General features: G+C 39.8%; 2 protein-coding genes across 5 annotated transcripts in view; one reads left to right on the top strand and one right to left on the bottom strand.

The window, feature by feature from the left end:
- slc44a5b (solute carrier family 44 member 5b) overlaps window positions 1-4069 on the top strand; it is a gene marked incomplete at both ends in the record, with an annotated part of 28385 nt that extends 24316 nt beyond the window's left edge. Inside the window, 5 exons of one of the 2 annotated variants that reach the window (XM_083671174.1) lie at window positions 165-238; window positions 520-590; window positions 738-826; window positions 917-1001; window positions 3568-4069. In XM_083671174.1, the coding sequence (XP_083527300.1) occupies window positions 165-238; window positions 520-590; window positions 738-826; window positions 917-1001; window positions 3568-3692 (444 nt within the window). Of the gene's footprint in view, window positions 1-164; window positions 239-519; window positions 591-737; window positions 827-916; window positions 1002-1702; window positions 1819-3567 lie in introns of those variants that run through there. The other variant, XM_083671175.1, reaches the window with a different exon arrangement.
- Window positions 4070-6009: 1940 nt separating this feature from the next.
- LOC310806442 (LIM/homeobox protein Lhx8) lies at window positions 6010-10780 on the bottom strand. 3 transcript variants are annotated; one of them, XM_083672538.1, is made up of 8 exons: window positions 10566-10780; window positions 9359-9505; window positions 9037-9158; window positions 8510-8730; window positions 8001-8104; window positions 7453-7548; window positions 7027-7216; window positions 6010-6643 (listed from the first exon to the last, which is right to left on the bottom strand). In XM_083672538.1, the coding sequence occupies exons 1-8, from the start codon at window positions 10650-10652 to the stop codon at window positions 6585-6587; spliced, it is 1026 nt and encodes a 341-aa protein (XP_083528664.1). In that variant the 5' UTR covers window positions 10653-10780; the 3' UTR covers window positions 6010-6584. The 3 variants fall into 3 exon arrangements, with proteins under 3 accessions (XP_083528664.1, XP_083528665.1, XP_083528666.1); XM_083672539.1 differs by having other exon boundaries at window positions 8510-8727; XM_083672540.1 differs by lacking the exon at window positions 10566-10780 and adding an exon at window positions 9761-10541.
- Between the last annotated feature and the right edge of the window lie 4599 nt (window positions 10781-15379).

Genomic DNA, 15379 nt, shown 5'->3' with positions numbered 1-15379 from the left:
TGCATAAATAAAGGGAAAATATAATGAATTCCTTTAATCACAGTATTCAAGCATTCAAACAGTTATCAGACCCATTTTGTTATCATCCGGTCATGTGATTTCTCATACAAACAGTTAGGGTCACTCTTAAATAACATTGGCACTCTCTGAATTTCTAACCCCAGATAGCAATATATGGGAAGAACTTCTGCACCTCGGCCAAGGATGCTTTCTTCCTCCTGATGAGGAACGTAGTGAGGTAAGGCCATGTCACCATGTCGCCCACACTGCCTTTCTCACTGTCGTTTAGTGTCTGTCTGCCTCTCTATCTATAGTTCTGTCTGTCTGTCTGTCTGTCTGTCTGCCTGCCTGCCTGCCTGTCTGTCTGTCTGTCTGCCTGCCTGCCTGCCTGTCTGTCTGTCTGTCTGTCTGTCTGTCTGTCTGTCTGTCTGTCTGTCTGGGTATCTGTCATCAGATTGCTCATGTCCTTTTTTGGTCCTCTGTGACTCACCTCTACTCTGTGTGTCTCCCTGTCTATAGGGTGGCAGTGCTGGACAAGGTGACAGATTTTCTGCTCTTCTTGGGAAAAGTGCTTATTTCAGGGAGTGTCGGTGAGTTCCCTTTTCCCACGTGCATCTGTACTATGTCGAACTATGAAATGACGCAGAGCATGGAGAGGACAATGTAAACAGAAAACATGGTATGTTAGTGCTTCTGTTTGTGCATTCCACTGTTATTTATGCTGCTCTGTCTTTCAGGTGTGCTTGCATTCTTCTTCTTCACCCGTAAGATACCAGTAATTCAAGAGGAGGTGCCATCACTAAATTACTATTGGGTGCCCCTTCTGGTAAGAATTAAAAATACACCTACATTCAAAAATTGAGTGAGAAATGTCTGTTATTTATTTAGTGTTCACTGACTCCTTTCTCTTTGGCAGACGGTTATATTTGGTTCCTACCTGATTGCACACGGCTTCTTTAACGTCTATGCGATGTGTGTGGACACCCTATTCCTCTGTTTCTGTAAGTATGACTTTTTTTTCCTTCTAAATTCAACCGACTGCTGGACAAGAGGGGGTTTGATGTGATACATTGTGAGCACACTAAAGAGAGACATCCAAGTTTGTGTGTTTGGTTTGGACATAATGTACATATAGCCGATGTGTGTGTGTGTGTGTGTGTGTGTGTGTGTGTGTGTGTGTGTGTGTGTGTGTGTGTGTGTTTTCAATAATGATAACCAGGGACGTTTTCCATGTTGGGTTAGGTTACTGTGCACTGAGAGACCACACTGATGGGGCTATGTTATGCCAGAGATAAGCATGGTTAAGGGATTTCCTGGCACAAGACATAGGAAAGGTTCCTCTTACAGGAATTGAGTTTCTTTTTCATATGTTCATCATTCGTTCACAAGAATTTAAATGAAATAGGGCCAACTCTATGCTTGTTCTTTGTCAAATCTTGCCTTGGCTGTAAACTAATCACTGAATCATTTGACTAAGCACTGGTTGTTTTTGACTGATTTGAACCAAAAATTCAAATCATAAATTAGGGTTTTAACCCTAACCCTAATTTATTTTCCTGCTTGACTTTCTTAATCGTATGCCTCTGCTAACTCCTCTCCTCTTTTCTCTCTCTGTGTCTCTCTCTTCCATTCTGCACTGTGTGCTCTCCTCTCCTTCTTGCTGCACTGCCTCCTCTCTTCCTGGGTTGGGCCTGGTACCCAGGTGAAGATCTGGAGAGGAACGACGGCTCCTCCTCCAAGCCTTACTACATGTCCCCTAGCCTGCACAAGATCCTACGCAGGGGAGATCAGGGTGCAAAGCTGTACACTGGCTCCTGAGGCCACACCACTCACTCACTGAAGGACTGACACACTCATTGCCTGAGTGTGTGAGTGAGTGAGTGAGTGAGTTTGTGTGTGTGTGTGTGTGTGTGTGTGTGTGTGTGTGTGTGTGTGTGTGTGTGTGTGTGTGTGTGTGTGTGTGTGTGTGTGTGTGTGTGTGTGTGTGTGTGTGTGTGGTCTGGAGCGTTCTAGAGCAGGGCTTAAGTTATGGCTGGACTTCTGTATCTATGGAGGTGACCTGAGTGGACAGGACTAGACAGGAGATTGCGTTAGTTCCCCTAACGAGGATGGGTGTGGGGTTTAGAAAGGGACTCTACTCACTTCCTGTCTCGTGCCACTGCCTCCTCCTCCTCCTCCTCCTCTTCCACCACTACTACTGATACTTGCCTTTTCTCCGTTGTGCATCTGTCTCCTTTCTTTCTCCGTTGACACTGCTGATCTCTGCCTTACCAAGAGAGCACTGCAGTACCAGTGGATGTGTCTGTGGGATGTGATGGATAGGTGTGAAATGGGCATTGTAGCCCAACACAAGGCATACACACACTCACACTGCAAGAGGAGATCTCTGTTTTCTTCTTCGGATGCAATTGAGGGACTTTGGCAGACTGGATTGACATTATGAAGTTGAGGTTTTGGGAGTGATACAAGGGCGCCCTCTTGTGACACTGCTGTCTTTGTTCGGTGGTTTCATGTACTGTAAGAATATATTTATAAGCACTCTCATGTGTGGACAAGAACTCTGAGATGGCTTTTCTGTCTAGCATGATTATTTTATTGGCTACTGTATGTATGCTTGTCATTGGCTAAATAGGCCCTGTTGATACCATATATGACCACCATATGTACACTGGTAAAAACACTGTTACAGACTCAAATGGTGTCATAGACACAAGAACACTGCTCCAAACTAATGTGCAATGCTACAGATATAAGAAAACTGTTTCACACGTTTAACATCTACTCAAGTCACAGACACATGTAGGATGTTTTTATTTTACACATCAACATACTGTAAGATATAATGACAGAGGTGTACCAGAGATCAAGACTTCTGAGCACATTTTATGCTTTTTGCTAAGAATGAGATTTTAATAGAGCCTGAGAACTTTCAGGAATTCTGAATGCAGTCGCTAGTAAATGTGCCTAGTTCTAAATGGAGAAATATACTTTTTGTTCTGTGGTTTTCTGATCTACAACTGAGAACCTTTCAATTACTGTTTATAAAAGGATGTCAAAGCCATTTTTGGTAATTTTCTATTGAATGGTACAGACGTATTGCTGTTTTTAATTCTAGGTAACACACATCTGTCCTAAGGTTATTTAATGTTTTTGTACAGGAGAAATCTTTTGTATCAATGAAAATGTGAAATCCCCTTTTTTTAAATAAATTTGACTGGTTTAAATATAGCACATTTTCTAGGTGATTTGATCTTACTACACCTCCTTGCTTTGACAATATAAAACCTAGTGTCGCTTGACAAGACGCAAGACTTAGTCTCAAGAGCCTGACTCAAATATGTCCATCCCGATGAAGGTACCGTATGTGAAGATGTTAGTGGAGATTTACATGGTAAATGGTAAGTGGGATGCTTACCCAAATTACAGTTAAACAGTAAAAGTAAGGGTTAAGGTTAGCGTAAGGGTTAGGATAAGTGTTAAGGGTAAGGTCACCCCAAGGATCCCACTTAGCATCTACTGATTTCCATGGTGTAGTGTAGGTTTGTAACCCGCTCTTTCTGTCCCCAGTGGTGGACCTGGAGGTAAACAATGGCTCTGCTGCCAGACCCTTCTACATGAGCAGCACCCTGAGGAACATCCTCAATAAGAAGAACAGCATCAGGAAGAAAGACAAGAGGAAGAGGAAGAGATAGAGGAGTGGAGAAGAAAGGGAAGGGTAGAAGATGACTGATGGAGAATGGAAAAGACACCCACAGAGGAAGATAATACTGATCACAGCCGTGGTCCAGATTGTCCTTAACAATGTCACAAGTTTGTGCCAAACAGTACTTGAGACTCTGGCAGCTCCTTAGTTGTACAATCATACCAATATTAATGTGGTTGTGTTCAAATCATGTATAGACAGCTAAAGTCTTGGTTTTGCCTTGTATGTACAGCAGCACTTATTTGCCCAATTACAGAGTGAAGTATTTTATTTTTGTTTGCATTTTTTGATTCTCAAAACTGGCTCTCATCCAGTGATGAGATTAGGCCACAAGGTGGTGCCAAAAAGCATAAGAAGAAACCGTTATGAATTGTGCCACAGTGTTTGAACAGATATGAATTGTGTCACAGTGTTTGAACAGATAGATAGATAGATAGATAGATAGATAGATAGATAGATAGATAGATAGATAGATAGATAGATAGATAGGTATTTTATTGATCCCCAAGGGGAAATTAAGGCGTTACAGCAGCTCACATCACAAACAACAACAACTAAATAAAGTGACAATAGAATAAATTAAATAGGATGGACTGTGGATTGAGTTAATTGATGAAATGTACACAGTTGGTCCCATGTATGATGACGCCCATTTTAATTATTAAGCTCCTTTCATTTCTCATATTGAGAAACGTATTTGCCATACAGTGTCCATCACACTAATCTCACGGCTGTGTAATAGTATTGTAATTAAAGTGATTCTCTCATAAGTGCCTTAAACGCTCTTACTCAGAATTGCCATACAGAATGTAAAAGTATTAATTGCGTCATGCAGAGTCAAGTAGAAGTTTCTAATGTGTCTATTGTGTAAGCCAAAACGGTAGTCAATGGGAAGCGATCATTCTCTTTTCATATGGTACTTGTGAATTCCAAAGTTAAAGGGCTAAGATGAAAGGTAAAGTGGAGTGGTGCTTTTCAGAACCTTTGCTCATTTGGGAACCATACTGGAGGTGGATCCCAAGCATATGCTGTGACCTACCTAAACTCTTTTATGCTTATTGTGACCCTCCGTGAACAAAACAATGTTTCTAGCCAAAGCTCAGTGTTCATTTGTGAAACTAGTCACATATTGTCCATATTGTAGTGTATCTGTGTTTTGTACTGTGTGTGTTGTGTCTCCACCCTGTCTGCAGACCAAATTTCCTTATAGGATAATAAAGATTGACTTGACTTGACTTGACTTGACTTGACTTGATTTGACCAGTGGGTCAGTCAATTTCATGAGAGACATTCTCAGTCAAATATGATTCTTGTTTGGCTCTTGTGTGCCATTGGAGTTTCAGTCTTTGTCCCATTCCATTGTAGGGGCAGATAATGTGCCCTCACTGTGCCCCACAGTGACATCACTCACTGCCAGCCGTAGGCATATAGAAGAACATGTTTTTACAAGCAAGTCAGTCTTTATTATCTTTTAGCATGGGCAAAGCAACTTTATGGACATGTAGCATTAGAAATATAGAAATGTTATGTGTACAGTATGGAAAATGTTTATTACTGGTACATACTGTGTGTTTTTGTCCTTGTATCGTCATCAAATGAAATGAATAGCCCACTTAATTTCAGTGGTCTCACTATGCATATTCTATTTTATGAATAAGATCATAAAATAATGTATGTAGGGTCTCTTTCTCAGTCATTTTTATCACCATGTGGTACAGTATGATACAGTACCTTCGCAAGATCAGATAACAGTGAAGTAAATCAGTGTTTTTGTATCTTTCCCTCCCTCTCTTGGAACTGAATTCTTTTGGTTTACCACAGTCAACAAGTAGACACAAGTAAAACCTCTCGGTTGGTTAGAGTGTGTGCCTGAGTTCTGTCTTCCACCTCTCAAGGGTAGAGTATGGCTTAGGCTAATAGTTTGTCATTCGTACTTAAAGGTCTATGGCCAATGGCCAATGACATACAGTATAATATATCCTTTCCAATATCATAGATTCCTTTCCCTATAAAGACATTTGTATCAAAATTGTCATGTTTTGCTTTATTTTATACATCAGTGAGAATGTATGCACAGGGTTGCACATTATTTAATCACCTTTGCAATGTTGTTATATGTGTTAATAAATGGATGCTCTTCAACCATTCTTACCTTGCAAGAGTGTGTCAGTGTACCCTCACCCACCCTCAACCACCCTCACCCACCCTCACCCACCCATGTAATTACCATGTACACTACTTTTATGTCACTGAAAACAACAAAATGTTTAGTTACTTTCTCAAATTCTCAAGTCATTTTCTCAAATTAGACATTTATTTTCCAAACAGTACATTTCAATCACATACAATGAATAAATTAAACAACAATAATTCAAACACTTGTACAAATTATTCATAAGTTAGGTTAAATTGTACATGGATCAGCATGGAACCGTGGCACTTACAGACACAGAAGCCTTTTCTCAATTGTTAAGAAAACGACTCCTCGCGTCCTCTCCTCCATCCTCCACTCGAGTTGTCCTCAAAAACCATTGGAGAAGAATATCTAAGGAGGAACTTAGACCTTCTCCTCCAATGCGATTTTCAGTAGGACGGAGGAGAGGACGCGAGGAGTTGTGTCCCTAACAATTGAGAAAGGCTAGAGAAACACAGAAATCCACAATGTCACACCCTCTCTATCTATTAGCATACGTATTATTCTTCACTTTTTCATAGATACTGTATCTTCAGGTTTGTATACAGTACCATGGTCATCCATGATAGTCATCCATAGAATGTTACAATGAACAGAGGGGTATAATGCAGAAATCAAGAAGAGAGTCATCTTTGCCTTTTAATCAGCGACTAATTAGCAATTTCTTTACGTGTGTGTGTGTGTGGCTCAGGCGTGGGACATGGGCAGGGAGGTCATAGCATGTGGCGGTAGCAGGGGTGAATGCACTGTGAAAGGAGACAGAGTGCTAACATGAGAACCGTCAGAAGTACACAGGTAGACTACAGACTATAACAGGTGATTCCCTATTCCGTCCCATGCATTACAATGAGCCCATACTCCGACTCCTACCTCCAACAGCCTTCCCTGTACTATAACACCACACAATCAACACCCCCAAATCAAACACACCAATAAAAAAGCCTGTGTGAAATCCATCTGACAGGCATCAAACAGACTGCCCTGACATTAAAACAACAATGGAGACACCTATATCATGGTCCAACAAAACACCTTTCTTATCAAAAAGCTCTAACCTCACTTTTATGACATTCATCCCTACTTAATTATCGTGAATGACAACCTCAGTGGAGCCCGTGGCTCTGCTTACCGTCTAAGAAGGAGTGTAGTGCAGAGAGCATGGAGCCCTCCGGGCGACCGTAGACTGTGTACTGCAGCTCCTCTGGGGTGGGGGTGGGTTGGGAGAGGCAGTCAGGCTGCAGGGAGGACAGGGCAGTGACCGACAAGTGGTTGGGACTCACATGCTTCTTATGGCGCGCTCTGCAGTTCTGGAACCAAACCTGCAATTTACAGGGAACATGTTTCTACCACAAAAATGAAACACTGGTTTGATAAAAGCTGTTTGTGTCTGAGAACGAACAGAGGTTGATAGTACCATGGTGCTGTTTTAGTTTTTTTCCCCAAAACAGCAAATCACTTATCAACAGCAACAATCCTGTACATCATGCATTGTGATACTGTCTGTCATATCCTGAGTGTGAAACATGCATCAACCCAAACTCCATGACTCTCTGACCTGTATGACTCTCCTACTTAGACCTGTCTGTTCAGCCAGCTTCTGCAGTGTCTGGGCGTCTGGGTTATTGTCCTGGGCAAACTGTGCCTGCATCACCTGGGGATGGGCAGTTATGGACACAAAGGTCAATCATGTGAAGTCATCTAATATACTCCTGACTTGGTATATTTCTCCTTTCTGAGGTTAGTAAGACATGACTGATATCCAGGGTCAGATAGGGGGAATCTTCTCCAGAGGCAGAACTGCGATGTCAAATGATATTAAGTCAAAACAAACATGTGACAGTAACCCATATCAAACCCAATACTGGTAGAAAACACAAATACAGTCGCTAGTTTATAAATAACATATGCTGATAACCCCGTAAAATGTCAATGAAGTACCAACTCTGTAGATTCTCTCTGAATTATTCGATTTTTGTTTTGAAAAATGCATTTTATTCTGAAAACGATGCATTGGCCATGACAGCATCCCTGAGCAGTGAATTCAAAACTCCTTATTTAGTGATCCATCCAGACCATAAAAGTGGTAATAACAGTGGCGCTCACCTGTAATTGGTCTGCAGTAAAGCTTGTGCGCGCTCTCTTCGATGGCTTGGGCTGATTGACTTCCTGCTCGGTTGGCATCGCCCCCTCCACATTAAGACCATTTCCTAAAACAAAATTGGTCTGCATATAAGCATATTTCCTGTTCTATATGTGGTCAGGCTTATTGTATATGGATATTAAAAACTCTATGTGGACTATTGACTTTTAATCTGAAAACTGCATGCATTGAGCATGTGCTTACATGCAGCGCATAAGATCTGTCATGGTCAGTACAACAAAGAAGAAAGGATAACCGTTGTGTTCACAAAAATTGTCAAGAAATGCAAACGACTATTTCATTAATTAAATAACATAGTTTCCATATGTTTCCATGTATCTATTGTAATTGTAATCAATTATTATTTGTTTGGGGGGGAAATGCTTTATTTCGTGATCAATTATATTTCAATTTATCATCTTTTAGCAGAGGCTGTGTCAGTAAAGTCCTGTAATGCGTCTCCGCTGCTCACCTTTCTCCACAGCGCGTTTCAGGTTGTCCAGCATGCAGTCGTAATGCACACGGCACAGTACCTTCTCCTCTACCAACGCAAACTCTTCCCCCGTGGACAGTTGCCGCTTACAGGAGAAACAGGCGAAGCATGCCAGGTGATACACGTTGCCCTTCGCCCGGCGGACCCAGTCTGTGGAATGGATATTACGCCCGCAGCACGCGCACCATGTGCCATATCTTCTATAATAAAATACAAATATTGTAAAAGTCAGGTATGCAAGTCAGTCCTTGGTTTCTTATTTATAGGATTTAAAAACAAAAAAATAGAAGATACTAAATATTTGAAATTACATAATAGGCTATAAGAACAAATGTTATCAATATTATTAATAATAGCAATAATAATAATACTAACAATGTAATTTCTATTGCTTTGCCATGTATAACTATTATATAAAAACACATATCATGATGACATATTTCTAGACTATTTATTTTTCCATTTGATTTGATTATGCATGGTAACCCAAGCCCAAATGCAACTACCTAAAGTAGTCCAATTTGCAGAAGACCTCTTTTTCTTTGATGTAACAACTGGTATGACTGCCAAGCGATGTCTGGCACACGCTACAGGAGAGACAACGCACATGCCAGCACAAGTCGTTAACCTAAATGAAAAGACATACGATAATAGAATCACTTGTGATAAGTATTTGGAGATTAGTTGTAGTCCACAAGGGTAAATGTAGGTTTATAGGCCGATTTAAAATCGAATAACTGCAACTATAGCCCGAAGTCTCATGCATTCAGACACAATATACTGCCTCAATTTTTGAGCTACACTTTCTTTCATGAAACCGCATCATACCTTTAGCAAGTATTTATCCACAATTTCCTCACTGCAGCTGGCACAAACAGTTCTACCCTGGAGAGGTGCAGATGCCATCGCCTGTAGCGAGCAGGGAGATGAATCGCGGGAACACGAATCCTCATCCAATACATCCACAGGTGTTCTCTGAATGGAATAAGATATGGTTAGAAATTACTTTTATGGGTCATGCGTAAAAACGAAAAACAATACGTAAATTCTCGAATTGCGCACAGATTAGAATGAAGCAGCGCTATAGCATTTGCCCATTATATAATCTTACAAATCAGACTAATTTCAAAGTTGATAACAATGTTGCTAGTCGCAGACAAAAATTTCTTTAGCTGGATGTATCTCCGTTTCAATCGTGTAACTCCGTTTGACACAATTATAACATTTTACCATTCGAATTGATCTCCTGCCCTCTCTGCATGTGCCGATAACCTCTGAGTCCCCATTGCAATCTTCATACATGACGAGAAGCTGTGAGGAGGTCCAGGGGTTCCGTTGGTGAGACTCAACTTAGCCACCTTTTAACCTCCCTGCTACACTCCATAAATATCATCCTCTTCACCTTTCACCATGACAACGCCAACGATTATCCAAATTACATTTAAAAACGAAGGATAGTCATTACTTACAAAAACAGGCAGCACTTGAGGTAATAGTTATCCAATGTACATTATGTTCTTGAGATCTGCATTTGTGATTCACAACTGCTAAGCACAATGGTTTAGCCCCCAACATATCAATTTCGCATGTCAATCAAAAGCAGCGCAGGGTCGACAGGGAAAGGGAATTGATTTATTTAATAACTGCAATTAAAATACTAAGTTTGTCTTAAATGTCTGCCCAGGGCAACCAAAAGGTGAAGAGTTCTCATTAACTACTTGAGTTTTAATTGCTGAATATTTAACAAGGGGGTAATTCATCTTCGACATTTCTTGAAATTGTGAAAACACAGAACTCACTGCTTGGTAATAATTTTGAGGGGATGTAAGCTATAATTTGGAAAGTAGTTTGGACCCATTTTTACTGTCTCAATATTTCAAGTTCTTCTGCAATCGTGTTGCACTTTTCAAATGACTTAGGTGCTCTGAATTATGTTCTGGTGAAAGTAGGAACAATAATAATAACTCCTGTTGCAACATTTTCATTTTGAAGTCGACCGACAGTGATTTCAGTAAAGAGTAGATCGTTCACTTACCCCATTGCTAGACATCAACATGGATCCATTTTCATTCTTATCAACAACATCGCAACATTCCACTTTTTGTTCACTTTTCCAGTGCATTTCAACCAATAAGCCAATGCGCTTAACAACCGAAAAAAAGAGCACGAGAATTTAAAATGGAAAATATCTTATTCAAGAAAGGTTGAGTGTTCTTTTGTCTTCCTCAACTCCAAGATTCATCTGGCAGCATATCCTATACAGGCTTCTGCAGTTTGTTTTCTCGAGGGCGGAAGATAATTCATATTTTCGTCGTTTGGCCGCGCCTCCTGTCAAATATTCACCATCATTTAAGGCCTAGAGGCGTGGGGAAAAGTCAGGACGCCAAACAATGTCATTAAATCCATCAATCCGCTCATGGAGTTCTTACATTTGATGGAGCCTATTATTGTCGAGTAGCCTAATAGTCTAAGCCTAATAGCAGAGTTACGGCATTTCTTTTATCTGTTCGTTTGTCGTTGGTTTAAAAAAACATTTAACACAAAAAAGAACCAATTTAATTGCATTCAATTGCCTATATAAACCGTTTACGCCTATATATATACCTACATATTATATTTCGTATTACATATGAAATTATGAGATATTTCCATTGTTTACGTGCAGAAATTGAAAATGTTCATAGGCCTACATCATCAACAACACCTTTAGCTGACTCTGAAATGATCTATCAATATACTGTGCATATCATTATTGATTACAATACAAGGTTTTATGTTTTTCCTATTTATAGCAAAAAAAACTATCAATCGAGTGATTTCACACAAAACTTTTTTTCTTATTCATTTTTGCAATTCTTAATAGGTGCATCAACTCAAATGCCATTTAGCCTACACTAAAGCCTTACTCCCTCCACGATGTTAAGAAATCAATCGTGACTCAATTGGCCCACATAATGTTAATTCGCCAGACCAGATTCTCTATATTCCATCAACTCTTATGAACAACACCAAGTAGGCAAAAAGCTACTCTATATCTAAATGTATTTGTTTAAACTTCAGTGAAACTCATTATCATGTTGTGCCATGATCTTGTCTTCTTAGTGATGTTGCAAGCCCAAGCCTGAGTATAGAAAATTACAAATCCTGTCAGTCTGTCATACTGTAACGATGTTTCAGGTTGAATCATGCATTGCTTATTGTGTATAGTGGTAACAAATTATCTTTCATCGGGATTTATTAGTCATAGCATTCATCATTAGGTGGTTAGTAGTTGGTGAGTTATCTAAATGGTTTGGCGTCCAGTGGAATTTTCATAATTTCTACAATAAATCATTTGACAATTGTTTTCTTGTGTGCTTACATTCTAAATGTGCATTGATTAATTAGACATACATAAAGCCACATCCTCCGAAAATGAAAATTAATTTAAATTATTTTTATTCCATTAGTGGCAGATAGCGAAACTATAAGCATATCATAAATAGCTACCATAAGACAATGAATCATGAGCCATTCAGCATGTCTGAAATCTTGAGGCTGAATCAGCATGCAAATCATGAAAATATTATTCTCAATTCATAATGCATGAGCTATGATAGGGGTTATTTATGCCACACTCTTTGAAGAAAAAAAAGGGTTCTTCATTTGTCCCTGTAGGGGCACCCTTTTTAAAACCCTTTTGGGTTCCATGTGGACCCTTTTGGATTCCATTTAGAACCCACTGTGGAAAGGGTTCAGTATGGAACCCCAAAGGGACAAATGAAAAACCTGTTTTTTGGTACTAACTAGAACATTTTAAGAGTGTAGATTCACATTCTGTTTTTCCTTCAGTTCAAATATGTTGGATTGATGAATTAATGTGTGTTAACAAGACATACAGGATGAAGAAAAACAGTGGGAGCATACATGCATCCTCTCTCTCTCTCACACACACACACACACACACACACACACACACACACACACACACACACACATACTGTATAGATATGGTCTGCAAAAAGGTTCCTGCTTCCATAGCTAGCTTGGAGGTTTCAGCCCAGATGGAAGGAGATAGCAGACCTGCACTGGCATGAGAACACTTCATATCATTCCATCTGAGAGTTCCGCTGCACTGGGGAATAAAGGGCCTAGCGTGCCTTCATCGCGATGTGTCCTGTTCCACCCTTTGGAGATGAATGGACTTTTATCAGATGACGCATCTTAAGCATTGCAAAATGTAGCACACTTTTGATGTTGGCTTACAGTGTGGCATGTGAGGCAACCACCAAGAACTCAAACCGAACCCATATTATGATGAGAGGCCAGGTTCAAATTACACATGGACACTTGGGGGTTCCAGAAGGCAATGGGCTTCTAACAATAGAATTACCTCAGACATCAAAGGAAGGGGGTTAAAATAAGTAAAATCGTCATAAGCTGTTTTATAATAAGCAATGTATAATAAGCAATCCTTAGAAAATCACACATTTCTGATGAATTTGCTTCTCTTAACTACCTGTACTGTAAATCACATCTTACCAAATCAGTTATCTATAGGATATGCCTCTGATCAGATGTGTTGCATGGGTAAATGATTAAGCCGATCAGACACACTGTTTTCTCTTTGAATGTTGCAGGTATTCACATGGATGAGTGAATTCCCAAATGTAATGCGTGATGCCGACCAGACAAAAACATCAGAGATATGGGAGAGGCGAGAGAAGTGCCTCCTCTATCAGCATGCTTACAAACAGGTATTTCTGCTTTTGTGCATCACATGTGATCGCTCACTTGCCATGCTTGTTTTTGAGCTGTGGAGACTGACGTGATGTGAGATCTCTGATTAAACCTTTCTAATTAGACTCAAAGCAGTGTGTGTGTCTTCTGTTCAACATGGTTCAACATCTCACTCTTGTTTCTCCCTCAGAGGGACAATCATCATTAGGCCTACAAGTCCTGATTAAGGCACCACAGTGAAACAGTTATACTGTCGTTCTTTTTTTTTATTTGGAAGCTTTGGAGTGGACAGTACTGTATATTCCATGCAGCCAAATGAGAACATAGAGTAAGATTTGGAGTAATCTTAATAAGGGATTGGGCGTTGGTGCAAATTTGCTATAATTTTCTACTTCCACATAGACTCAACCTTTGCTTTCTTTGGCTGCAACTATTCATTTGTTTCATTGAAATGAGTCCAAATTGGGGTGGTTTACAATTGACACAATGAGTTTGGCGTGACCTTTTCTCCTTGCTTTCAATGGGCCCTCGTTGAGGCTGAAGGGGGCCTGGTGGTGGCTGGGGGCCGATGAGGGATTCAGTGAAAATCACTGCGGTGAAAATGGCAGCGTAAGAGGTCCCTGATTGCATTGGGACAGCATGTGAGGGGGTGCAATGCGCTGGGCCCAATCAGAGCGACAACGTGGGGAAAAAGTGCCCTTATCAGAGAGTAATGGCCCACTTGACAATCACACAAGCACAAAACTGTTCTATTTAACGCTGATTGCAAAGTCTGCTGCCCCCCCATCCCAAAACCACATGACTCCTCTAGCCCCCCCCCCCCCCACACACACACACACCCTCAACCCCACAGCATAGCACCAAGCCACTCTCCTGAAAGGAATTTATAATCACCCCACATCTATTTGGACGCTAATTGTTATTGTAAGACTTTTATTCAGTATTTATTGCCGGGAAAACGTTTCCCTTGATTACAGTGTTTAATATGGCCATTGAAGGCATTTATACATACACTGTACCTCTCGATTCCTTCAGCTTGATGAGAGGGGAATGTTAAACGTGTATCTGTCTGTCTGTCCATCTGTCTGTCTGTCTGTCTGTCTGTCTGTCTGTCTGTCTATTGCTTATTCTACTCCTAAATTCCAAAATGCAATGTCTTTGTTTGCATCACACTGACAATGTTATAGATGTTCCTTACCCAATGTTCTGCGGAGCTACACTCTTAATGTGGGTGACACTGTCTGCTTAAAACATTTGCCTAAATGTATTGAATACAGTAATTGCATGTTGCATGCATGTAGTTCATGCTTTGTATTGTACATGATTACATATGTTTGTAATAAATTGTTTATACATATACATGTATTGACTAATGTTAATAAATATATGAACAAATTAGGATTCACAAACAGTTTACTAATGATTAAAACCTATTTACTTATGTTTTATAAGCTTTTAAAACCTTTTCTTTTAAACTAAGACCTGTAGATCAAGTATTACCCTTACATGCAACTGACATATCTTTTGAGTGCGATTGTACATACAATGTCCTGCCACTAAGAATAATTAACCTATTCTTAGTACTATATCTATGACTAATATTTAAGGACATACAAACCCCAATATATAGTAAGTCAAGGTTTTGACTTACAGTACAGTACGGTAGGACGTACTGTAACGGTGCCTTGACGGTGCCTTACCTAAAATAAGTACTGTAATTCAATGTTTACTAATTAACAAGAATCTTAGCGTAAATGTTATCACATGTGCTCATGTGTCCTGAAAGATATAGTGTATACCTATGACTATCTGAGGAACAACAATCAAAACACCTGCATTAATGTTTTAATGAAATTAAACATCTCTGTTAATAGCCTAGCAGATAACCTAAGATAGGTACACAATATTTACCTTATGAAAAAGCACTTTCAAAGTGAGAATAAGCAGATTCTAATCATCTTTGTTCATACAAGAGCTGAATTAAATCAAACAAAATCTATTGTTTTATTATCTGTCTATTTGAAAATTTCCCATGTGATGTCTTTACCTGTCTTTATCATTTTATTATAAAATGTTAATCAATACAGGTAGAATATCACAACAATATCTGGGGAAATGGATAGCATGGAT

Source organism: Argentina silus, assembly GCF_951799395.1.
Source record: "Argentina silus genome assembly, chromosome: 6".
NCBI classification, from domain to species: Eukaryota; Metazoa; Chordata; class Actinopteri; order Argentiniformes; family Argentinidae; genus Argentina; species Argentina silus.
This window is presented reverse-complemented; position numbering and strand designations above follow the sequence as displayed.